General features: G+C 38.7%; 1 protein-coding gene across 9 annotated transcripts in view; it reads left to right on the top strand.

The window, feature by feature from the left end:
• The window catches only part of gab1 (GRB2-associated binding protein 1), a 152,620-nt gene extending 126,082 nt beyond the window's left edge, over positions 1-26,538 (top strand). For 4 of the 9 annotated variants that reach the window (XM_034189098.1, XM_034189094.1, XM_034189092.1 and 1 more), the window contains 6 exons: positions 7,197-7,497; positions 11,399-11,491; positions 14,214-14,307; positions 14,878-15,001; positions 25,754-25,882; positions 26,003-26,538. In XM_034189098.1, the coding sequence (XP_034044989.1) occupies positions 7,197-7,497; positions 11,399-11,491; positions 14,214-14,307; positions 14,878-15,001; positions 25,754-25,882; positions 26,003-26,161 (900 nt within the window). In that variant the 3' untranslated portion in view covers positions 26,162-26,538. Of the gene's footprint in view, positions 1-7,196; positions 7,498-11,398; positions 11,492-14,213; positions 14,308-14,877; positions 15,002-19,088; positions 19,165-25,753; positions 25,883-26,002 lie in introns of all 9 variants that reach the window. The other 5 variants (XM_034189099.1, XM_034189097.1, XM_034189093.1 and 2 more) reach the window with 3 other exon arrangements.
• The last annotated feature ends 1,140 nt before the right edge of the window (positions 26,539-27,678 follow it).

Here is a 27,678-nt window from a genome sequence, read left to right as displayed (position 1 = left end):
GTAAACAGCCTTTGTGTGGGACGTGTGTTGTGCGGTCGGCATTTTTTCATTTCAAGGAGAAAGACGGAACGACTGGAGCAGCTCCGCATCAAATTTTGCCAGAAACTGGGCGACAGCCATGTGGAAACCATTCGGATGATTCAGACGGCTTTTGGTGACGATCCTATGGGCATCACACAGATTAAGGAGCGGTACAACCGGTTTAAAGACGTCCGCACAACGGTGGAGAGCGAGCCAAGCTCCGGTTGGCCATCAACATGCTGAAATGACCAGATTATTTCCAAAGTCAATGCTGTGGTGATGCGGGACCGTCATGTGACTATCCGAGAAATTGCAGAAGAGGTGGACATCACCACTTTTTTGGTACATTCCACTGTAGAAGATTTCCATTGTAGAAGACAGAAGATTTGGCCATAAAAAGAGTGGCTGTGAAATTCATGCTGCTTCTGACGTGGAGCAAAAGCACCTCCGTGTTGCAGTCTCACAGGACATGCTGTCACATGCCCACCTCTTCCACAATTTCTCGGATAGTCACACGACTGAAAAGTCACCGAAAGCCGCCTGAATCATCCGAATGGTTTCCACCTGGCTGTCGCCCAGTTTCTGGCAAAATTTGATGCGGCGCTGCTCCAGTCGTTCCGTCTTTTTCCTTGAAATGAAAATCTGCCGAGCGCACTACACATGTCCTCACACAAAGGCTGCTTACCAGAAAATGATGCAATCGACAGGTGTGAAAAAGTTCACGCATACGCACGAAGGTTCAAGGTTTGCTCATGCAAGCACATGTGATTAAATCCATCAGGTTTTTGCAAAAAACAAAAAGGTCTGATACTTTTCTAACAGACCTCATATGTGCTTGGCTGAGGAGTCAATGGTGTGACGCTACTATCTGTGGGGTTATGACTACATGCCTCTTACTTTCATTGTACCATGAGGATTCATGCTTTCCCTTGACTTGCGCCGACCTTGACACTTGCACAAATTTGATCTATGGACTGGCACGCAATCTGGCATGCCAATAAGTAAACTCATAAACTGTTGTAAGTTGTGCGGCTACGTGCCAGTGCGCAAAGAAAATTTTGAAATGTTCAAAACTTCTGGCACGCATTAATGTTGTGAACATTGTGCAGCCTATTTGAAAACACTGTGCATCAGTGCGTGTTATTGCACGCAGTGCATCTGAACTTGAAATTGAGATTATAATGAGATGTTAGATCTATAATAAACATAACTTTACAGATACATTATCTAACTCATAGGAAGCAGTGGAAATGCACCTGTTTTACCAATCCATTACTATATAAATGTTATAAATATAATTGCCTTTGGGACAAAATTCCAAATGCGTTCTCCATCACAGATGTGCACAAACATCAGCTGTACATAATTTCTCTGTAATTCTGGGAGCGATGACAGAATGGTTTCATCTGCAAAGCTCTGAGAGCAAATACAAAATCGGCTATGAAATGATTATTTTATATAGTGTGGCGTCCAGCTGGACAAAGTGCGTCGCATTGTCATGACGAATTGTGCGGCAGTGCAGGGGGCCTTTCTTGTTCCTTAGTAGGTGAACAATCCAGTGCTTGGTGAATTCTGGTTCATGGTGTTAGGAAGAGTCGACATGGAAGGATCAAAAAGAGACATTGCTATGAATGCTTGGCCGTCACAAGTCAGTTATCCCTGTGGTGTCTTTTCTGACACCACCTGCTTAAAACCCAGAAAGTCAGAAGGATCGTGAAGCCCCGCTTTTCATGGTCTGTATTCATACTAAAAAACAAGCTCAAGCGATCTCTTGCTCTTCTGCTCCACGGCAGGTTTCTGTCCTCATTTTGTCAGACCTGCGTTCACGTTTTGTGGGATATTTAATTCACAGCTTGCAGGAAAATTAATAACGGTTCACAAATATTTATGGTTTGCGTAAGTTTTCGTTAATGGTTTGTAGATAATTCATGATTTGCGGCAGCGTCACGTTTTGGGGGTCAGCAAGGGTAGCAAAATGGTGCTGATGTGTTTCGGTAGCTGAACACTACTTTTTCATAATCGTTTTACTGTTTTTGTTTGGGTGATATTTTTTTCTGATCTCATAGCTTATGACAATCAAGCTTTGCTACTCCTGAGACCATCTGCTGGAGTTTGTTCTTTTGATCTGGAGAAATGAGCTTGTGTTTTCCCCTTACTGATGGTTGTAAAACTGATGTGACATTACTACCAAAACACTGGTGGTTGGTAATCTGATGTTAATCATGGGTTAAATATGTTGGGTTTGTCTGAAACCTTTTTATTTTTTTCTTCATTGAATGTGGCCTCACCCACTGTATTTTTAAACACTCATGTTGTGGAAGAATTGAGATTAAATGTAGAGGCGGTGCTGATGTATAGGTCAGATTATAGCGTGTACACACACACGTGTGCCGTTCATCCAGAAAGTATTCACAGCACTTCACTTTTTCCATTACAACCTTATTCCAAAGTGGAGTAAATTAATATTTTTTTCCTCAAACTTCTACTGACAACACCCCATAATGACAACATGAAAAGGTTTCTTTGAAATTTTGCAAATTCATAAAAAAAAAAAAAAAACCTAAGAAATCGCGTATACACACCCTTTGCTCAATATTTTTTGATACACCTTTGGCAACAATGACATCCTCAAGTCTTCTTGAGTATGATGCCACAAGCTTGGCACATCTATCTTTGGGTAGTTTTGCCTATTCCTCTTTACAGCACCTTTCAAGCTCCATCAGGTTGGATGGGGAGCGTTGGTGCACATCTGTTTACAGAGATGTTCAATTGAATTCAGGTCTGGGCTCCGGCTGAGCCACTCAGGGAAATTGACAGAATTCTCCTGAAGCCACTCCTTTGATATCTTGGCTGCGTCCTTAGGGTCATTGTCCTCTGTACATTGCTGCATTCGTCCTTTCCTCAATCCTGTCTAGTCTCCCAATTCCTGCGACTGAAAAACATCCCCACAGCATGATACTTCTGCCACCATGCTTCACTGCAGGAATGGTGTCTGGTTTCCTCCAAACATGATGCCTGGCATTCACACCAAAGAGTTCAATCTTTGCCTCATCAGACCAAAGAATTTTGTTTCTCATGGTCTTCCGCCTTTTGTCTTGCCACTCTACCATACAGGCCTGATTAGTAGATTGCTGCAGAGATGGTTGTCCTTCTGGAAAGTTCTACTCTCTCCACAGAGGAATGCTGGAGCTCTGACGGAGTGACCATCAGGTTCTTGGTCATGTCCCTGACTAAGGCCCTTCTCCCCCAGTTACTCAGTTTAGACTGGCGGCCAGCTCTAGGAAGATTCCTGGTGGATCCAGCTTCTTCCATTTTCAGATGATGAAGGCCACTGTGCTCATTGGGACCTTCAAAGCAGCAGAAATGTTTCCCCAGTTTTGAGAATTGAGACAATCTTGTCGCGGAGGTCTACAGACAATTCCTTTGACTTCATGCTTTGTTTATGCTCTGACATGTACAGTTGACTGGGGGACCTTTAATGTAGACAGGTGTGTGCTTTTACAAATCATGCCCAGTCAACTGAATTTACCCCAGGTGGACTCCAATAAAGCTGTAGAAACATCTCAAGGATGATCAGGGAAAATAGAATGCAATTGAGCTCAGTTTTGAACTTCAGTTTTGCTTCATGGCAAAGGCTGTGAATACTTATGTACATGTGATTTCTTTTTTTTTTTTTTTTAATAAATTTTTAAAAATGTCAAAGAAACTTCTTCACATTGTTATTATGGGGTATTGTGTGTAGAGTTTTGAGGGAAAAATTAATTTCACCCATTTTGGAATAAGGCTGTAACATAAATGTGGAAAAGTGAAGCATTGTAAATACTTTCTGGATGCACTGTCAGTATGTGTTTGTGTATCATCAGTGTTGGGCACAGTCCCGATAATCCGATAACTGATAATTATCGAAGATAATGTTTTCATTATTGGATTATCTTTTTAGATAACTTGAAAAACCATTATCGGACTAATTATCTTGCGATAAATTTTTGTCCGATAATTTTTAGACCAATAACGTGATAAATAAAGCTGAACAGCTACAAATATTTATAAAACTTAAAATCAGTTGAGCACCTACCTGTTAAATGTTTCATAGCTGATGTGTAGCTCTACCCTCTGCAAAACAGAGAACAGCTGCTTTAACAAGAAACCGCTCTATCCTCTGTAGACAAAGGAGAACTGGTCCCAAAAAAATAAAAACTCATTTCTCTTAACCCCGTAATGATATGTGGGCAGTATCACCCAAGTCATCCAGAGGCATACATTTTTAACTTATGGTTCAACTTTTAACCAAACTAATGTCGGACAAGTTATTAAATTGTCATGTCTGAAGTTTTATAAAGTGAAAATATCAGATATATGTTTTAGTTTCAAAGTAATGTACTAATTTTTAAGGTTTTAGTGTGGATATATGCTCTGCCCTGCAGTGCATTATGGATAGGATAGGGTAATCTCAGTACGTTCACGACTTGAGAAATGCATTTGAAACACACTACATTGAACAGCATTAAACTCTAGTCCCTAAAACTCTAGTGAATATATTCTCTGGGTTTATAGATGTTATTGTGTCTGCGTTTTTTAAATTCCACGCATCTTAAATGTAGCAGACATGGATTATCTGGAATTTTGTTTTGGCAAGTTTTCAAGGTCTCTACTGCCATCTACTGGCCAGTAGTGTTCATTCACCCTGTTGACGTATCCCATAATCCCTTGCGTGCCAGAGAGTCACTGCAGTCAACAACATATAGAGAATCAACACGATGACAGTTGTAAATTAATATTATACTGCAAAATGTATTTTTTTATGCTTTCATCATGTTAATAAGAGACTGCTGCATGATACTCTGAAAACTTGCTAAAACAATTATAACAAATAATCCATGTCTGTTACCTTTAATCTGCGTGGAATTTAATAAACGCAAACTGAATTTCAGACATATATATATATATATATATTAGTCTCGAACAAAGCAAACAGTGTTGTAAAGAAAAATAATCAAGACGTTAAAGAGCAAACTTCACTTTCCCCAGAACGGCATGAACAGGAAGCGAGCGTAGCTCACAGCAGCTCCCATTGAAAATAACGGAGAGACAGCCTGTGATTCTCGCATGTTTACATAAAATAAACACAATAATTTCTATAAACCCAGAGAATATATTCACAAGAGTTTTAGGCACGATATAAAAAGTTTTATGTTGCGATGTTAATGGTGTTGTCTGTGTGCAGCGGATGGTTAAAGTGCAGTGTGATCAGAGCGTCTCAATGCAGTTCTCAATGTTACTGAGATCTTGCAGCGCGGCAAATTCTGAGGTTTTGTGTGATTTGAAACGTAAATAGGGCGAATAGCCAACACTTGTGTCAAGACAATATTGAGTGCGCGTTTTACAATATAATAAAACGTGCGCACAACATCATAAAACGTGCGCACATTCTCTCCACATGCAAAACATTTTGCGATGACACTTCCAGGGCTCCGTAAAAATGCCTGTTTTTACAAATAAAAAAAATGGAATATTTTACAAAAGCACATTTATCTGTAAACACCAACACACGTCACATTAACGTGTTGGTTTACATAATGAATGACTGAACCAATCAGTGTTTAGCAGAGGCACATTTTACCCAGAATCCTTTGCGATCTGTGTGTTTGTTACAAAACCTCAGAATTAGTGCATTATTCAATATTAAAAGATATGTCATATTTTAACTTTGTACAAATGACAGAATTAACATTAATGGAGTTATTCTATCGGTATTAATGTTATTTATAAATCAAACCCATAAGTCAGCACTGGTTTATTTTCCAAGACCTCCACCTGACCGGAGCGTTGTGATTGGTAGAGAGCTGGGCTTTATGGCTGCTCTCAGCTTGCTTCTGTGCTGGAAGCCGTGTAGTAAACAAGAGCTTCCAGCAGGGGGCAGGATGTTCAAAGACAAGTGTGGGCTCATTGTTTGGGTTTGTTGTCATTGAGCAACGTTTTCTGAAAATTCCTGGAAATCCAGGTTTTTACTTACGTGGTGAACGTTTCCGGGTTATTTTTGATGGCATACATCAGAATCCAATAATGCTCCACAGCCAAACAGTAGGTTGCGTCAATGCACAGTATTGGTTTGCAAACCAACTCGAAAGGGTTATTTTTGTTTTCCTGGCGCGCATCGGATTTAGTCTGTGGTCTGTCTTTCACGATGTTTGTAAAATTGTTTGGAAACGTCTCTGAGACGCCACAGTGTCTCACGTTTTCAGATCCTGATCCAAGATAATGTAATGCCGTGCTGCTCGACCACACAGTAGTGAATGAGAGGCGCTGTTACAGATTTTAACCATGAACTCCGCGTCGTGTTGAAACGACAAAGAAAATGAATGAAACGTTGTTTTGCTGTGGAAGACTAAACTTCATCATGAATAAACTCAAATGTTCAACCAAAAGGACCAAAACGCTGACCCAGCTTTTTAAAAATTATTTATATGAAAAAGCCCTGGTAAGTCTTTGGTTTTATTCTATCACGTTTTTGACAGAATTCATTGTCAGTTGACGGTATTAAAGTTATTTCATGCAAAACAAACTCTCTTTGGGATGAATTTACTTCAAACTGTCTCCAATGCAAACGTGATATGTTAGCTTGCTAAATCTGCATTTTACGGTTTCTTCTGTTACGTGTGCAGATTAATGTGCAGAAATATATGATTACATTTTAACATGGTCATAGAAGTCAGATATTGATGTGATTTGTGTGTCGTTTTCCACAATACGTAAGTTGTGAGTATCCCAGAAATGCTGATGTCGGCACTGGATGGAAAAATCTGTTTTATTGCGTTTCACATTTATCTAAGTGAATAAGAATCCAATTTACACCCAAATCATTGTTCCTGAGAACTAAAAGTTATATTGGTGACTTAATGAATAATAGATGCAGCTTTTCTTGTATCAAATTTTATTTTAGTTTGTATTAACACACAATCAGTTGTTTCAATGCCAAATCAGAAATCAGCCAATCAGAGTGTATGTAGCGTTGTAGCCATATAATAATGTCATATATCGCCCACCCCAATCAGCAATTATCATATTGCTGACAAATCAGCAATTATCATTTTGCTGACAAATAAGCAGTATAATATCATATTGTAAAGAAACTTGTGATTTACATCCTCAATGCATGTATGTCGAATCATCCACAGAAAAACAAAGGAATGATGCCAGTGGGAAGCCAGTCCACTGAAGAAGTAGACCAGAACTATGTACCCATGAGTGCAAACTCCCCCTCACATCATCACTCTGACAATTTGCCAGAACCCACGCATGAAGCTAACTATGTGCCCATGACTCCAGGCACTATGGAGTTCTCCTCCCTGGGCAAACAGGTTCCCCCACCTGCCCACATGGGCTTCCGTTCAAGTCCAAAGACCCCTCCCCGCAGGCCAATGATCAGTGACTGCCAGCCCCCACCTGTGGACCGAAATCTCAAACCTGACCGCAAAGGTGAGAAGACATCAGGTGTGTGTGTGCATGTGGAGATTGATTGTTGTCTTTGTTTTTAAGTGTATTGTCGGTTGCCCGATGCCTTGCTGCTGTGTTTATTGTGCGCCGGTTTGTTGCATTAAACCTGTATGCTCAAAATTCACTAATGTACCATCTGACCGTGCTTCATCTGACACTTGGCTGTGATTCTCCCAGTGCTTTCTCATCATCACAAAGCCATCTCTAAAAAATGCTGTTCTTCCTAAGCACTCTTGTAGCACTCACTTTTATTTTCCTTTCTTCTCAGACAATTGTATAGATGAATGTTTTCTGGTGTGCTGAATGCCACAATCTTAAGTCTGTCCTTGCCCAGCCTGTTTCACCTCCTGATGAATTTATTTAGTGCCTGCTACATCCTCTTATATGCAGCACAGTTAGTTCTTTGTCAGAAAGCCCTTTTGTGCCAAGCTCAAGAGGCCCTGTTGGTTGTTTTGGAGGGGGCTGGTCTCTGTGCCATGGAATGACCAAAGCCCGGCATGGTCACCTCCATCCCCTTTGTTCTCTTCATCTGAATGGAGCCTTTTGATGAAAGACCTAATAGCAGGAAGAATTGCAATCTTGGCGTATTGAAATAACACAGAGAGCTTTGAAGAAAAATGGGGAGATACTGAATCTTATAGGTAAAACAGCTATTTATTTCCCTTGTGAAAACAGGACATGTAAGGAAGTCCCATCATACAGTTTTATTTCCGTTTTCAATGTTATCTTCTTTAATAAATAAACAAACAAGAATGAGTGCTAAGAATTGGCGCTACTCCACATCATTGGGACGTTAAACTGTAAACTCCATCCACTTCATATTTCACAAAATAAGCCATTGCCTGTCATCTGTTAGTTTCATTAAATGTTATTCTTTATGAGGTAATTATGAGGTATTTATGATATGTCTACATAATACAAAGGTGGTTTTAAATTGAATTATTAACAAAATAAACCCCCATCACAAATATGTGCTAAACCCCTCGACATCCGCTCCCATTACAGAGATATGTTTTGTGCGTAGAAATAACGCAGAATGCAAAGGTGGGACAGCAGTCACAAAGAGTTGTTAGGAATTCTGTACAATTGGGTTTTGTACAATTGGGACACTGTGCAAAACATGCAGCTCATTGAAATACATCTGTTCCTGCTGCAAAGTCATTAAATACTTGCTGTAAACACACAGCAATTACAGAGTGATGTTGACAAGTGAAAAATGTTTGACAACAAAATAATCTTTACCTGTAATTTAAAGGGCATATCTCACTCAAATCAACAGTATCTTTTATAAAATTATATACGAGATTATGAGCCATTACTTCCAACTCTTCAAGTTGGGCAAGTCCTGATGTAGCTGATAACAATAAAATTAGCCATATAGTGTCTGAAAAATGGGCACAGATTCAAAGCTATTTTTAGGTGATGTAACCTAAGGTGCTAACTGCCTGAAGGTCACTCCGCCAGCTACAGTCCAGCCTCTTTGTAACCTGCGGTGTATTCAGAAAAACTGGTTAAGAACTGATTAGTGAAGTAATTTCATTTATGTTGGCTTACGTATCCATTGGAAAGTTGTTTTTCATCCCCAAAATCAAACTGAGGTCTCTCCATTTCTCAAAAGCTGTGCCTATGAATATGCAACAGTATGAACCAAAGCAGTACATCTGTGTGAGACCTCCCACACACACTCTGCACCCATGACCTTTCAGTTTTGAACATGGTATTTTGTTTTTGTTCTGTTTAGCACCTTCTTTCGCCAAGTGGTACACTTCGGTAGCCTCACATGAAGCCCTCCCAGAAATACAAAAAGAAAAAAGATAAAAAAGAGAGTTTCTTCCTCTATGGCAACTGTACAGGGGTGAATTGTTTTTTAATTCTTAGTTTAAGACATTTTAAGCCATAATGTTCTGTAAATTTGGGGGTGTGGTCGCTTTGAGTGACAGCGACTGAGCTAGCGTCTCCACATCTCACTGTGACCTGGTGCCTGTAGGCACCTTATTGGACAAGCGTAGCCAGTGCTGCCACAGTTACTTTGAAAAAATAATCCAGTTACTCCCTGAAAAGGTAACTTAGTTACTTTCCTGATTACTCAATTTTTTAAAGTAAGTTAGTTAGATTTCTAGTTACTTTACTAGTTACCTTCAGCAGCTGCTGACAACAACCCCCCCCTGCCACCTCAACATGAAAATGACCTGTTTTGCCAATTCTCACTTTATAGTCACCCTTTCTTGACCTCAATGAACATAAATAATTTTTAACAAAAGATATTATTATTATTTTTATTATTATTATTATTATTATAACTATTTTTCAGCTCAGAGCTGAGCTGCACAAGTGTCTGCACAGCAAAATGGTAAAAAGACTGCATTTATATAGCACTTTTCCATCTGCATCAGACGCTCAAAGCACTTTACACTGCTGCTGTACAAGGTACTCACTACACACTGGGAGCAACTAGGGGATTAAGGACCTTGCCCAAGGGCCCATAGTGATTTTCCGGTCAGGCTGGGATTTGAACCGAAAATCCTATGGTCTCAAGCCCAATGCTTAACCACTACACCATCACCTCCCCTCACATATTATTGCAGATATTTGTAATAAAGTGCTCTGAAAAGACAAATGGCAAATTCCACATCAGCGATCACCCTCTGCTTATGGGGCCCTTGTCTTGCCAACACACCAGCTGTCACTCAGAGTGACCAAACCTCTATTTCTTCTGTTGCCTTGAGCAGGGAAACTAGCTGTAGAGAGCAAAACAGTTTTTTGTACCATGCTGTAAACGTGTTTATTTCTGCTGTAATGCTGCACATTTTAACATGAACATCTATGGGGAGTCTAGAGGGGAGTCTTTTGGAGTTAGCCTCAAGTGGCCATTCACAATCAATACATGATTTTGCTCTTTCCCAGCACCAAAGGTTGGGGATTGGTTGAGATGGGGAGAGACCGGCAGCAAAGGTCACATAACGTGGCACTCGAACCTGAAGATACCACAGACTGTACACTGCCCCAACACACCCCATAATATATTTTACTTGAAATTGCCAGTGATATCTTAATATCTGTAAATAGAATATTTAATGTTCTGTTGTGATATTCAGGTGGAAATTAGAAAAGTGTATATACAACTTTGTGTCATCATTTGTATGAATTATTGTTTAACATCAGTTTCAGTTTCAGTTTTTTTTTTTTTTTTGGAGAAATATATTTTATGTGTATAAAAGTACACATCCACACTGTTGATTTGTTTATTTTATATTAGCTATGAGCCATGCAGCTTTTCCCACTTTTCTTAAATTCAGCTGACTACCTGCTGTGCTCATATCCTCTGCACTTCTCTTTCAGCTTTGGTTTCCTCTACTTCGTATTTTGAGGGCTTTATTGTATAGCCCAGGCCAGCATCACTTTACTAATGTAGCACCAGTAAGTGATGCCAGTAATGATTAGGATCTCGGGGTGAAATCGTGGCACATTTGAGTTTTTCTTCTTGCTGTCTCTTCTCAGTGTGTCAAACTGAAGCAGCCATTTGTCTCATCAGTTCTGCAGTTTGTGTGCACTCTTGTCAGCTTGCCGTGATTTGTCGGTGTATTTTCAGTGCTTACAGTCTCGTCCTCATGCATGCACACCTGTGATTTCAGTCTTTGTGTGGGAAGCTGTGGTGCATGGAGTCAGTTGCATGTTGGGCAATGTGGGTCTGCTGTTGTCATGACAATCATCCTCTCTGTAGCTGGTGTGCAAAAACGGTGATTGGGTATATGTGAAGGTGTAGGTTTGTTGTTCAGCAAAGTCTCGTCTTTTGCTTTGCATGGCAGGTTAGTTGTTAAAATTAGACACACATGTTGCAATTACCGAAATTTTATAATAAGCAAAGTCTTCTTTCGCCAATCAGGTCAGAGTCCTAAAATAATAAGAGCAAAAGGTGTCGGTTTAGAGCGAACTGACTCTCAAACCGTAGGTGAATTCCCAAGGGGACGACGCAAGGGTAGGTACTCTACACTCACCTGTACTTTGTGTATTTGAAAACATTTTTCTATGACTTTACAGACTGTACCTTATTTCTGCACTGTGCATGTTGTAAGTAGTATATGATGGGATAACCTTTGCTTTTCAGGCTTGTTGGTTCCAACTGAGTTAAACTGTGTGAAAACGATCATTTATGACTTTAATGTGCATAGCCATTCAGTGGTACCAAAATACATAGTTGTGAAAGCTGTTACATGAATGGAGTTGTCACTGTAGTTCCACATGAAGATGGGTGAGTTTGTAGAATGTAATTGTGCAGATTTTGAACTCTGATTACTCAGAAACCATCGCTGCCTTCTTCAGTATACTGCACAAAACCTACAACACAACAGTAGACATGCCCATATATTGGATAAGTCATATGATATATTAATCTTGGGCAGTGATTCCTTTGGTATGTATTAAAAGGTCATCAGTGGTTTCCTTCAAGTAAGTACTTCTAGCTGATTGCTCAGTGTGTAAACATTTACTGGTTCACTCATGATTGGTCGGCACTATTTAACAACTCCGTAAGTCTGATGCTCAAACTTTCATGGGCTTTTGTTTCCTCAAATATGAGACACAGAATTTTTTTTTTTTTTTCCAAAAACTTACGTCCCCCCACCCCTCCCAAATATCCTGTGGTTGAAAATACTTTTAATATATAATGGGGATGTTTGCCGAATTTCCACATCAGACTTACAGGATGGTTAAAAAGTGCCTACCATCATGACTGGGTGCTGCTCATTGGCTAACCCTTTTAGATCAGTGGCTCCCAAACTGTGAGCTGTGGCCCCCTGGTGGGCACTCAAGGTACTGCAGATGGGACGTGAGGTCACTAAAATTAATACATTTTTAAAAAGATCTGATTTACAGTTTTGTGTCTAAAATTTAAAGTTGACCCACATTTAGTGTAGTTTTTGAAAATGCCATTAGAAGTAATAAAAGTCATCAGGTTTTATTAAATGTTATTCTTTGTTTATCTGACTTATTTTCACATAATATACAAATGGAAATACTTCATGTTAGTGGAAATGCTTTCAGAGAGGACCACTGTATTCCTAAGTTTGGGAATTGATGAATAAATAATTCAGGGAAGTGTCCACATTAAATGCAGTTTGCATAATTTTAACATAAATTATAGTGATGACCCAAATAAAAGGAAAGGAAAAGATGATTGATTAATATATATATATATATATATATATATATATATATATATATATATATATATATATATATAATTCTTTTTTTTTTGTGTATTATCACAGCAGCAGGTTTAACAGGTACTCCATATCAGTGTCCCTTAATTTGATATTATAGATTTGACACAAGCAGCATAAATGACTGATTACGTGCCTACCTCCAGGTGCAACATCTTCACTTCCCTCCTGCTCCTGTGACTCACGCAAACAAGACATCATAATGATTGGATCAGTAGATTATTGCAGGATGTTACAATGATTAGTTTTTCTCTATAAAGTCGTCCTCATATTTCTTGTGTGCTTGTTTGCATTTTAAAATTCCTTGCTTCCAAAAGCAGCATTTAGTTTTTCCTAAAAAAAAAAAAAAAAAAAAAAAAAAAAAAAAAAAAAAAAAAAAAAAAAACAAAACTTCACAAGGTTGTGATGCCTTCTCAGGAGGATATTGAACAATATTAATAAATAAGTTTCTTCTTGCACATGTAGTGTTTCTCCTCTGCATAAAGTAGATATCTTAAGTCTCTTTGAGGAGTGATGGAAATTTTATTTATTCATTTATTTGAATTAGTCAATTCCATTATTGATTCCTAATCAAGTTCCTCTGTGAAAATACGTAGTCTTATACAGAGTTTCAACATCAGTGCAGCTGTTTCCCTTGTTGCTATGTTCTGCACAGTTTGTGAACCAGATCTAAATGGGGATTTCTGTTTTTTTTTTTTTTTTTTGTCTCCAGTATGACTGCCATTCCTGGAAATGCTTCTGTTGTCAGAACAAGGCTCTAAACCTGTTCAGCTGCTTAGTAACTTTGCAAATTATTTATCTCAAATGGTTTAAATAATGTCAGGATTAGAATAAGGTTCTGGATTAAGGTATAACTTTTCCGAAATACATAAAACATTTGGAAATTTGCACACGGTGGGGAGGACTGAATGGACCCTTTGCTGCAGGTCTCAGTGGGCCTAACTTTGTAGCCTTTGGTTGTTGTGAAGAGACTGCCTGGCACTTCGGGGCCATCAAGGACAAGTAGCTGTAATGCTGACGAAACAATGAATATGAATCCATTGTGTTTTGTTTTCATTTTAGGTCAAATTTATGAACTTGTATGACAGAATAGAGAATAGTTGATTATGTAACAAATGTATAAATGGTAAGCTGTGCATTCCACACAAGAACAGTAAATGGGTTCTATCAATTGCACATCGCATATGAATATCAAAATTAATTGATTGAATGGGGACTCCAAATTTTCAAACCTTGAACTGAACCCTGGTTCAGCATATAATGCATTTATGTGCATGGGCCCACCGCTGTTTGCAATGTTTAAATGTAAATTAAATATTCAATAATTTGCTGACAACCTGCTGTTGAAACATAACGCATTTGATAATATACAAAACATGAAATGAAACCACATTTTGCTGTCACAGCTGTGTACTTACAGGGTCTGTTTTTGAACAGTGATTGAATGCTGTTTGATTTTTTTTTTTTTTCTTCCTTCAGGAAAACCAGCTCCACTGGAGATTAAACCCCTGCCAGAATGGGAGGAGCCCTGTACGCCAGTCCGCTCACCTGTCACACGCTCATTTGCTCGGGAGTAAGTGCCCAAAACCCTTCTGCAACTTGATCACTCTACAGGTTGTGAACCAATAAGGGTGTGGTTACACCATTTTATTTTTCCTTCTTATTGGGGATCAAATTGGTGTGACTGAGAAAAGACTTTGTGGAAGAGGAACAGAGTCCTTTTCAGTCTTGAGAAAGTTTTGTTGTTCATCTTCAGGCGAATAAAGCGTTGAATGAGGAAACTGCATGTTTTTCCTCATCAACCGTTAATGCAGCTGTTTTTTTTTTTTTTTTTTTGTCCTTCATGAAAATGGTGTGAACATGCCCTTCTGCAGTAGTAGATACATGTAGACACTAACACATCATGCATTTCTGTCATAGTGGTTCTGCTCGTACACTTGGGTTTGGGCTCCGCCTCAGATCTGCACTACACTGAATGCAGCTTAGCTCTTCTACGATCACGTTCATGTCTGTTCTTACCGCTGCAGGGGCTTTTCCTATTGTAGTTTTCCATATTTATGCTCATTGGAGACTATTTGTGTGTCTGTGCATGCACACACACTTGCCTGGAATTCGGTGTGTAAACATTGTGAATGCTGCTCAGTCTCTCTAGGTTTCCAATGCCGGCGAGACCGCCGTCAGTGCATAGCACGGCCTCCAGCACTGACTCCGAGGACTGTGAAGAGAATTATGTAGCCATGATCTCTAATATGTCCACAGATGAACCAGTATGTAAACACACAACTGTCTTCTGATATAACAAGTTGCATGATTACTATTACTATGATGTCACAGAAAATGCGTCTCTACTGTGAATTCTTTTTGTCATATTATGTGAAAAGTATAAAATGCATCATGAATGCAACAGGGTTTTTGATAAAGGCAACTGAACTCACCAGGGCTCAACGCTGCAGGCTAGCATAATAAATTGTAATGGTTGAACAGGAAGCATTAGATATTCCATTTCCAGTCTGTCTCCTCTTTCTAAGATGTCATTACGGACAAACCATTGGTTGCTGCAGAGGGACTCCTCGCCACTTTAGCACTTTCCTTTGCAGTTCCATCTTCCTCTGCTGTTCTACCTTCTTTTGTTCTGTGCTTTGTTCTTGTGGTTTTCAGGCATTGTACTTTCAGCACAAGAAATACTTTAATCTGTACCCTCACTGTGGAGTTAAAGGTCCCTTTTTGAATTTGAGCAACAGTTGAATTTTCAGTTTTCAGCCATACAACCTTCATCAGTGTTTGAGTGAAAGGTTGGTAAAAATAAATTTATAAATAATTCTTGGATCTAAAAGTGTGTTGAAAGTTCTTCTTTAATCTGATCATTTATTTTTCTGACACCTCAGTGGTCGTGAGTGTAGTGTACAGCTTTAAAAACTATATTTTGTGTAAAAATCAAAATGCTTTTCAATGTCCTCTGTTTTCCCAGAGTATAAGTCGCACCAGAGTATAAATTGCATCTGTCAAAAATAAAAGTACACCCGATTATAGGTCACTTTTTTAAAAAAACATCTAACACAATTTTTAAAAAGTCAGTTTAATGTTGTTTCTTGTTCCACTGTACTGCATATGCACCACACTGTTTTTTAAGGGTGTGTGTGTGTGTGATTTTACCCCTATTTTTGGACATCTTATGATTATAGATAATGCAGTATTTTTTTCATAAATAAGTCTCTTTGGAATATAAGTCATAGGACCTCCCAAACTAGTAGTTTGGGAGGTCAAACTCATAGTATATTGCTTGACAGATTAGAAAAGTGGGTAGGACTCACTGGTACTGTTTTAAATTGGTTCAAATCCTACCTTCAAGACAGGGAGTATTATGTCTCAATTGGTGATTATAAATCAGATAAAACAAGGATAACGTGTGGTGTTCCTCAAGCGTCCATTCTTGGGCCACTTTTGTTTAATGTCTATATGTTGCCCATAGCTAAAATTATGGAACATTACAATATTTTGTATCATACATATGCAGATGATACTCAACTTTATATTTCAGTATCATCCCAAGACCTAAGTCCCCTACAATCATTAAATGAATGTATAAGTCATATTAATGAGTGGATGTGTCAATTTTCTTCATCCTAATTCAAATAAGACTGAAGTGATAGTCTTTGGCCCCAAAAATGAAAGGTCAAAGGTTATGACTTACCTTGACTCTATCTCACTAACTGCCACAAACCAAGCCAGAAATCTTGGTGTCATTATTGATTTTGACCTAACATTTGACAATCACTTAAAAGCTATCACTAAGTCTGCTTATTACATCTAAAACATATAGCACGAATTAAACATCTACTGTCTCAACAAGATATCAGAAAACTTATTCATGCTTTCATTTTTAGCAGGCTTGATTATTGTAATGGTGTTTTCACAGGCCTTAGTAAAAAATCATTGGGACAGCTTCAGCAAATTCAAAACGCTGCAGCAAGAGTTCTTACAAATACCAGAAAATTCGATCACATTTCACCAGTCCTCAAAAATTTGCACTGGCTTCCTGTGAGTCATAGGAAAGATTTTAAAATATTATTGTTGGTATATAAAGTGTTAAATGGTCTTGCACCAAAGTATATACTAGATATGTTGATTCCTTGTGCGACGCCCAGAGTCCTCAGGTCATCTGGGACAGGTTTACTGTGTGTCCCTAGAATTCGAACTATACACAGTGAGGCATCCTTTAGTTTTTATGGTCCTCATTTATGGAACAAACTACCTGAACATCTGAGGTCTTCCCAAACAGTCTATTTAAATCTGGGCTTAAGACATTGTTATTCAATGCTGCCTTTCTATAACTTATTAAATATTGTATTATTTTCTATATATATATATATATATATACATTTCCTTTTATTGTAATTCAGATGTCTTGTTTTTAATGTTCTTAATCATGTAATGTTAAAGTGTTTTTGTTTTTAATCTTGTGAAGCACTTTGAGTTGCTTTGTGCATGAAAGGAGCTATATAAATAAATTTGCCTTTGCCTTTAGTAATTGTATTGTTCATATGGTTGCAAAGGTTTAAATGTCCTGAGTCACTTCCAACTATGTGTATAATCTCCCACACAGTTAATTTAATTTAATATAAACTTCTCCCAGCAAAACCAAGCTTAGTATCTCTTATTCACCTGTTTTTGGTTCTGTGGCAGTACACAATACCCACTTTTGTGTTTGCCGTAACAAAATTGCATGAGCAGCCCTACAATCTTGTGCAGATGCTTGCAAACAAAAACAAGGAAATGCTTTGCTCGTGTTTATAAAATACAGATAGGAAGCATTGTTAGGAAAAGTCTGAGATCAAGTTGCAAGAAACTAAAGAAGGCATTTGATTCCAAGAGGGATAAAACTAGACTAGCGTTTGGATGGGAATATGAATGTTTGTGCTCATGAAGATGGAGCTGAAGTTTCATAAACATTTGAATTTCAAGCTAAAGTTAAAGAAAGCATGAGTGCATGATCAAATTTGGGTATGTAGGCCTTTGATTTATTTAGTAGTTGTGGTTTTAAAATATACAGCGTGCAGTATCACAAATTAGCTCTATGTAGACTAAATATAATATGTAATTAATTTAAGCACTCAAAAAAATGGTGGATACTGAAACTGCTTCTCCGGTGTACCAACAACTATAAATTGGTTGTATTGTCCTTTGATCTAACAAGCATGTATTATGTCAAAATGCAGACAATATACATTAGGTGTTGGTGCAGAAGACACCAAACCAGCACAAAGGCAATGCATATGAAATTAGAGAAGGCTCTTTTGCACAGTGTGTTGAAAGTGGAAGTTGTTTTGTGGGATTTTGTGCAAAAGGGCACTTTGCTCAAAGTCCAACCATAAAGCTACAGTATGCAGGATTTAGGCTTGTTTATGAGCAAAAAATGGAATATAGCATTCATAACCATCTATGCATTCATGTATAATTAATTACCTGCAACAACAAATCATTGTGTTTTCATGAGCTTAGAATGAGCAATTCATATCCACATGGGGGCTTGCCATGAGCTTAGAATGAGCAATTCATATCCACATGGGGGCTTGCCACCCCAAGGAGGCCACCATGTTGCACTACCATGTTGGTACAGTAGCCCAAAAGGGTCATACTTACTCTGCATTTTGCATTGTACAACATAGCTGGAAGACTGAAGAGAAAAGAGGAATCAGTAGTTGCTCCCCTGTTCACTAACAAGTTTGAGAACCCTTATTTTTGTGAAATGGAGGCTCATACATATTGCTTACTACAAGAGATGGCAAGAGAGCATGAACTGCAAAAATAAGCAAAAACATGAAAAGAATCAATTGTGTGATTGACATCGGCATGATTCAGTCTGCAACGTCAACACTAGATGGCTCTAAATCCTGCACACTATATCTTTAATATCAGCTGATATATTTAAAATTTTTGTTTGTCAGTTGAAAGTAAGTGACTCCTACGTCATACCTTTGAGTCGTACGCCTTTACCTTTATTTGTTATTTAAGCGGACATTGCTCAAAAGCCACCTCCAGGTTGTAAAGGGTTAATAACACTTCAGCTATGGTCTGGTTGCCCCATTTATACAAAAACGGATGCTTTTCCTTGCAGTTTGGGTAATAAATGAAACGCTTTGCTGTCTTTTTGCTCATAACAATTTGTTTTCCAGTATTTCTTCCAATATGCTTTGTTAATGTCTATTCTTCCATCACTTAATTTCTCTTCCTGGTTCTTTATTTCGTTGGCTTCACCAGGCCGTGGCTTCATCCATTATTTTCCGCAGTGTTTACTTCTTCACTATCTGCTGTTTCTATTCTTTTCTTTGTCACTACTTCTTTCTCACTGCGTAGAGAGGAGTCCTTCTACTGCACTGTCCCCATCACCCCTGTAAAGAGGGAGGTGGAGGAACTTGACACCATAGAGGAGGTGAGCAGGGTTGCTAGGTTAGACACGCATGACTTGCCCTGTTAGAGCACCGAAGGCGACCAGTTTCAGGTGTTATCATGAGATTAGATCAGCAAAAAGATGATCTGTTACACCCCTATCTGGAACTTGTGGCTTTGATGCACATCATGCGGTGTTTTATTGTTTTTTTTTTTTTTTTTTTTTTTTTTTTTTTTTTTTTTTTTTTTTTTTTTTTTTTTTTTTTTTTACCATTTTTATTAGGTGTAGCATGTCGTAGTTGTGTTACTGTCTCAATTCTAACAACTGCATCCTACTTATAGTTTAAATATAACACTGTCAAAGATCAACGTGTGTACAAGTGTTGTCACAATGCCAGAATTTTCACCAAAAGTTTATTTTGGTATCATGGCTAAAGATATAGAAAATATCTGTTTACAAATATTCAAACTCAAATGAATTCAGTGTGAGCCAAAGAGGTTATAAATAAGAACAAGAGGCCACAGTCACACTGAGCCATGTCCCGCCAAGGAGGCGTGGTCGCCATTTTAATTCCAAACATCTTAGAGAGAAGTGCCCATTAACGCTCAGTTAGTCTCATCAAGAAACAGGTGAAATATGCCGGAAAGCTGCACATGTTGGCAAAGCCACAAATGGAGGATGAAGGGAGACAATATTTCCTTCCATAAGTGGTTTTGGTTATTCTTGTCACTTTGCCTGTGACATTTGGTCGATAAACAGGTGTACGAGGTCTATTAGAAAAGTATCCGACCTTATTTTTTTCAAAAACCATATGGATTTGAATCACGTGTGATTACATCAGACATGCTTGAACCCTCGTGGGCATGCGAGAGTTTTTTCACGCCTGTCGGTTACGTCATTCGCCTGTGGGCAGTCTTTGAGTGAGGAGTCGTCCACCCGCTCATCGATTTTTTTTTTTTTTTTTTTCATTGTTTAGGAATGGCTCAGAGACTGTTGCTTTGTTTGATAAAAATTTTTTCAAAACTGTAAGGCACAACTGAGTGGACACCATTCAATACATTCAGCTGGTTTTCGGTAAAAATTTTAACGGCTGATGAGAGATTTTGGTCTGGTAGTGTCGCTTTAAGGACGGTCCACGGCGCCTGACGGCGATCTGCGCTTTGAGGCGGCAGCGTCTCGCCGTTTCAAGTTGAAAACTTCCACATTTCAGGCTCTGTTGACGCAGTAAGTCGTCAGAGAACAGAGAACTTTCAGAAGAAGTCGGCATGAGGAGTTTATTCGGACATTCCATTGTTAACGGTCATTTTGTAATGAAAGAACGTGCGGGCAGAGTCGCATGTCGGGCTGGACCCCCGGCAGGAAAAACACCTCCGTTGGAAATCTTAACGGGCAAGTTGGAACATGCCCAAGCTGTTAAACAATTTCTCAGTTACTCACTTGTTGAAAGCCATTAAAAGCCGCCTGAATTCTACAAATGGTTTTCAACACGGAGGTGTTTTTCCTGTCGCGGCGCACACAGATTTGCCGAGTCGTCACGGAAACGACTCGGCGAATTTGCGCGTACGTCTTTCATTAAAAAAATGTCCTTAAACAGTGGAATGTCCGCATAATTCCTCATGCCGGCCTCTTCTGAATCTTCTCTGTTCTCTCACGATGTCCTGGGTGAATTAAGCCTTAAATTAGGATGTTTTCAGCTCGAAACAGGCCGACGACAGCGCCTGGAAGCGCTGCAGGACGTCCCGCTCCGTGGGAAGTCCTTACACCGACAGAAACACCCCATAATCTCTCATCAGCCGTTAAACTTTTCACAGAAAACCAGCTTAATTTCTCGAATAGTGTCCACTCGGATATTCCTCACAGGTCCAGAAAAATTTTTGATAAAGCAACGCGCGCCGTCTCGAGCAGCGTGTGAAACAAAGGAATTCAGCCGAGAGGGCGGGACCACATCTTACTCAAGGCCTGCCCACAGGGAAATGACGTCACCGACACACGTGAAAAAACTCACGCATGCGCACGAGGGTTCAAGCATGATTGGTGTAATCGCATGTCATTCAAATCCATATAGTTAAAAAAAATAAATAAAAGGGTGGGTTTATTATCTAAGAGACCTCGTATGTTGCCTGTGGACACGGATCATTAACTCTTCACTTATGTCTAGTTGATATTTTCCCCTGCTAGACCAATGTCTAGTTAGAATACTTGTCGTTAGTGATTCAAATTGTTCAACAAGACCGACAGTTTTTTTTTTTGTATTTGCACTTTAAAAATAATATAATCGGAGATTATAATGACCTGCGTTGTGCCTCTTACACACACACACACACACACACACACAACCCCTGGCAAAAATTATGGAATCACCGGCCTCGGAGGATGTTCATTCTGTTGTTTAATTTTGTAGAAAAAAAGCAGATCACAGACATGACAAACTAAAGTCATTTCAAATGGCAACTTTCTGGCTTTAAGAAACACTATAAGAAATCAAGAAAAAAAATTGTGGCAGTCAGTAACGGTTACTTTTTTTTAGACCAAGCAGAGGGAAAAAAAATATGGACTCACTCAATTCTGAGGAATAAATTATGGAATCACCCTGTAAATTTTCATCCCCAAAACTAACACCTGCATCAAATCAGATCTGCTCGTTAGTCTGCATCTAAAAAGGAGTGATCACACCTTGGAGAGCTGTTGCACCAAGTGGACTGACATGAATCATGGCTCCAACACGAGAGATGTCAAATGAAACAAAGGAGAGGATTATCAAACTCTTAAAAGAGGGTAAATCATCACGCAATGTTGCAAAAGATGTTGGTTGTTCACAGTCAGCTGTGTCTAAACTCTGGACCAAATACAAACATGGGAAGGTTGTTAAAGGCAAACATACTGGTAGACCAAGGAAGACATCAAAGCGTCAAGACAGAAAACTTAAAGCAATATGTCTCAAAAAATGCACAAAATCTCGAAAATGCACAACAAATGAGGAACGAATGGGAGGAAACTGGAGTCTGTGACCGAACTGTAAGAAACCGCCTAAAGGAAATTGGACTTACATACAGAAAAGCTAAACGAATGCCATCATTAACACCTAAACAGAAAAAACAAGGTGACAGTGGGCTAAGGAAGAGCAATCGTGGACTGTGGATGACTGGATGAAAGTCATTCAGTGATGAATCTCGACTCTGCATTGGGCAAGGTGATGATGCTGGAACTTTTGTTTGGTGCCGTTCCAATGAGATTTATAAAGATGACTGCCTGAAGAGAACATGTAAATTTCCACAGTCATTGATGATATGGGGCTGCATGTCAGGTAAAGGCACTGGGGAGATGGCTGTCATTACATCATCAATAAATGCAAAAGTTTATGTTGATATTTTGGACACTTTTCTTATCCCATCAATTGAAGGGATGTTTGGGGATGATATCATTTTTCAAGATGATAATGCATCTTGCCATAGAGCAAAAACTGAAAACATTCCTTGCAAAAAGACACATAGGGTCAATGTCATGGCCTGCAAATAGTCCGGATCGTAATCCAATTGAAAATCTTTGGTGGAAGTTGAAGAAAATGGTCCATGACAAGGCTCCAACCTGCAAAGCTGATCTGGCAACAGCAATCAGAGAAAGTTGGAGCCAGATTGATGAAGAATACTGTTTGTTACTCATTAAGTCCATGCCTCAGAGACTGCAAGCTGTTATAAAAGCCAGAGGTGGTGCAACAAAATACTAATGATGTGTTGGAGCGTTCTTTTGTTTTTCATGATTCCATAATTTTTTCTCAGAATTGAGTGATTCCATATTTTTTTCCCTCTGCTTGGTCTAAAAAAGTAACAGTTACTGACTGCCACAATTTATTTTCCTGATTTCTTACAGTGTTTCTTAAAGCCAGAAAGTTGCCATTTGAAATGACTTTAGTTTTGTGTCATGTCTGTGATCTGCTTTTTTTCTACAAAATTAAACAACTGAATGAACATCCTCCGAGGCCGGTGATTCCATAATTTTTGCCAGGGGTTGTATTATTGTAATGGTTTCAGGAGCTGTGCTCAACGCAGCAGCTCAGCTCAGCAGCTTGAACAGATCCGATCCGTGTAACTTTCAACACTAATATTTGGGAATGTGTGTATCAGAGTAAGTTTAATACTTACATAATTTAATGTAAATTAATTTTACTGGCTCGATATCCAGGTCAAAATGGCATTTTAACATGTATTTTGCGAGTGTTTTTCTGAGTGTGGCAGCGGACTCTAGTTCTCATTTATGACATCTTTAGTATGAGGAGACTCAGATCTGCAGTCTGAACAGTAATTGTCAGACAAGAACTCAAATGATGTGGGGAAAAAAAAATAAACTTTTTAATTTAAAACTTAGAAGCCACTTTTCACAGTGCAGCTTTGGTATGATAATTTGGTGCCTGTTTTGTTGTCTAGCTATATGGTGCCCTCTAAAGGACGAGTCTCATGCCATTTAATTAATTTTACTTTATACAGTGTATTTTAGAAGCAGTGAAATTAAAATGTGTTCAGTTTAAAAAATAATAATACAGTAAAACTCTCCTAAACCATCATTGTATAAACCAGATATTCGCATTCAACGGACAAAAGCCGAAGTCCCAATGCTTTTGTATAGTTTTATAATAATAACTTTTTTAACCAGGTAGAAATTCCATTGAGATTGAAATGTCTTTTATAAAAAAGACCTAGCCAAGAAAGGCAGCAGCACACGTCATAGAGGACAGGTTAACATCAACATGAGAGCGTTGGTGAAAAATAAAATACAATCATCTTGGTCATAACATTGCACATGATATAAAATCTCAAGCAGATTTAGATTTAGATCCATGTAATAAACACTGTATATAATAAATTTTATTTCAGTTTTTCACTCACTTCGGACGAAACGTCTCGTCACATCGTAATGTATTCCATTAAAATCCCCTCGCATGTACCTGACAAAACTGACACTTACCGATTCGAGGAAAGTGGTTACCATATTTCTATGATTTAAAGCGTATTTTTTTTTCAAAGCGTGCTCAGACACGGGACCTAAAGGAGGCTAGTGACTATTAACAAAAATGCTGCCTGCACTGTATCTGGTGTTTTATGTAATGGCTGAGTGGATCTTTGTCATTTGATTGATGGCTTGTATGTCACATGACATGGGTTATTTGTACCATTTGCCATTGTATTTCACTGACCGTGCAGTAGTTCTTTTTAGCATGCAATTTTGGTGCTATATGAAATATGCTATTGCACGCCCCAACAACCGCACATGCTTACACTACCAGGGGCTGTGTGTAGCTAAATATGGCAGAGTTTGTTTTGGTGACAGTCATGATTTGAAGGAGCTGCTTGACGCTGTTAATTTTTCTAACCCCCCCCCAAAAAAACAAATCAGCTACACTATAAGCTGTCTGGAGGCATGAAGAGGATGAAGTTAGGGTGAAAATCTGAATAAATTTCTGTTGTGATTCTGGGTGTGGTGAACCAAACCGCTTTAGATCAGAGCCCTCTGCGTGGCTGCAAACCTTCCCCGGAGCCTTATGCATGCCTGCTAAATTTCTCACTTTTCCAGTTTCACTCCTTCCTCTCCCATCTTATATTAAAAGTTTTTGCTATGTGCCCCCGTCGATTATATTTCGATCATGGATCAATTATGTTTGGCAGAAAAATATGCAGTCCGAAAAAGACGCTGCAATGACCTGCCATTTATGTAGAGAAATTGTATGTACCATACAGCTGGTTTGGAGGTTGATGATTGTATACAGATGTGAAACTCATTGAGGGACAGATTAATCCAAAAAAGCTTCTGTTCCTGCGGTAAATTGTATAGACATGACAGAGAACTTTAAAATGGACACGCACACGTCATCGTTATTGCATGGTCGTAGTTGTAGAAGCATAAATCAGGCTTTAGGATTTTAAGGTACCACTCTGCAGCAGATTTAGAAAAAGAGTGACTCAATCAAATGTAATCTTTTTAATGCACATAATGCTTTGTTCTTATTTAAGGTAGGCGTTTTTTTTTCTCCAGAAGAAGTTTTGACCCAGCCATTAAATGAGGCAGGTTTTGATTCAATGTCAGGCATTTAATCAAGGAAATACGTAAGCCTAATTGGAGCTGGGGATTCCCTGTAGATTGTTCAGTACCTCCTGACTAACTAATCTATTAAATATAATGGATTTTGTCTGATTTATACGTACACGGATTTTGTCCATTTTATGCAGATAACAGATTTCAGTTATAACCGACAAAATTCGCTGGTGCACCTGAATCCTTTATACGCGAGTTTGACTGTATATAATTAATGTAGATGGAGGAAAAAGACTTTTGTCATTAAGTAATCCCAATTTGTGGTCAAGTTTTATCAGTGAGTATATATGCAGACATTTATTACTATATATTTGCCTGCATTGCGTTTATGCTTCCACGAGAGCTTGAATGTGCACCCTTTAATGTTGATATTGAATCTGAGATTGCATAATATTTATTTATTTTTAAGTATTGATTGATTTTTCTAAAGTCATAAATTTTGGTTGTTGTGACAACACATCAGTGCATGAGAGTGTGAGCTGCTTTTCACTGTGACACTCGCAAACAGTTGGTTTTCCATCAGTTAAATCTGTTCTTCCAATGACAGAACATGAAGCTTGGTCCGCCTGTGGCTACGGATGGTGGAAGCAGCCCCGTGGTGAAGCCCAAAGGAGATAAACAGGTGGAGTACCTAGACTTGGATCTAGATCCCGGCAAGTCTACCCCACCTAGAAAGGTAGGAAGGGACTTTACCTTCCCAATACTCTAAACACGCACCCTTAAAATGGCAACATCTGAAGGAAAATCTATTTGAAGTGATTCGAAGCTTGATCTATCAAATGTTTTCCTACTTCAGATGAAAAGCAACGGGACTGGCATGGCAGCGTCCGACGAGCGTGTTGACTACGTGGTTGTCGACCAGCATCGTACACAGGCCCTAAAGAGCACCAGGGAAGCCTGGAGCGATGGCCGCCAATCCACAGAAACAGATACACCTGCCAAAGGACCTAAGTGACCCTATTCAACCAATACCCAAACTACCTGCAAAGCACAAGGCCTTGATTTGTGTTTTTGGTTCAGTGTGTCACCTTCCATCTCACCAATCGTTGTAGTCGGTGCTGGCGGAGCTTCACAGCTGTCGACTGTCTTAGTTTACACTTCTGTCGGGTCGAGAACAGCAGAGTATGTATAGTTGTAAGAAGAGGAGTGGGTCACAAATAAGCTTTATGCAGTAAGAAAGCAGGTGGAAGGACTGGTCTCATCTTGGGATTGGACTTTAGCAGACTCGTTAACTTGGAACATTCACTGCCTCTGAATTTAGAATAGTTTTGTTTTTAATTTCTAGTGCCTGGTTGATAAATCCAGAGTTGGCATTTCCTTAATGTACAGTAAGATCACCTGATGACCAATGAGGATTAACACTTTGTTTTTTCAGAAAACCTGGGTGAGATTTTTTTGTAGAGACTTTTACAGTTTTTCACTTGTGGCAAAGGATCTGGTGGGCGGCTGCAACTGACATCCAGCGAGGGTTTGTTGTCCAGGACAAAGTCCAAACAGGATCCCTATTTGTAGATTTTTTTTTTTGTTTTTTTAATTGTACTTTTATGTGCAAAGGCAGTTGAAGTTGTTCATTTTACGTGTAACCAAGTGGCCAATGTAAGCTTTGGATTCATGCAAGCTTTAATCCACTGAATATGATTTGATTTCTCGTTAATTTGTACGTGGAAAGTCTTCAATCTGTAGTAACAGAAGTGCAAAGATTGTACAAAAGTGTTATGTATATACACAGGAAAAGTGTCCTTTATTTGTATGGTAAATCCAGTGTGTTTGACTTGAAGGTATGTGGATTCTGCAGGGTGGAATCCTGTGCCTGTTTTCGGTGGTATCAGGACTTGTTAATTACTGTGAGTTTTAAAAAGAACGTGATAGGTTTTCTATAAGTTATGCAAAGGTATCAAACTTAGGTTAGAGAGAAAATCAGGTACTCTGTACAAATGCATACTAACACAACTATCCATTTCTAATTTATTTCTCATCAGTTATTTCATGTGGTGGAATTCCAGTCCACTTTTAGTTCAGTATTCTTAATTTTATATGGAGGAATATTTGCAAATCTTTTGAAATACTTACTTTGACAAGCACGGTCAATTTGTTTCACCATTTCTTCATTTCTCTCAAGTTTTAATTTATTTCAATTTGAGCCAGTGTACAGTTTTGGAAATTTGACTGGCTCATTTGGTCCAAAAGATAAATCTTTGAGACAACTTTAAAAAAAAAAAAAAAAAAAATCTTTTAGCACAAATCTTTACTACCTGTGAACTGTCACTCAGAAGACCGAAGCATGTGCTACTACACGATAAAATCATTGCTGTACATATTTTGCCATCAGATTAAAATGTGTTATTTGGGAAAAATGTGCCTACTAAGTAGTCTTCTCTACTTGTCTTTCCTTGTTGCAGCTTTTTGTGATATGGACTGCAAAGCTAATGATGCTTTATCCTTTTTTTTTAATGAACTTAAACAGAAAATGTA

The sequence above is a fragment of the Thalassophryne amazonica genome, chromosome 15, assembly GCF_902500255.1.
Source record: "Thalassophryne amazonica chromosome 15, fThaAma1.1, whole genome shotgun sequence".
NCBI classification, from domain to species: domain Eukaryota; kingdom Metazoa; phylum Chordata; class Actinopteri; order Batrachoidiformes; family Batrachoididae; genus Thalassophryne; species Thalassophryne amazonica.
Note: the sequence above shows the minus strand (reverse complement) of the source record. Positions and strands in the feature narration are given on the sequence as shown.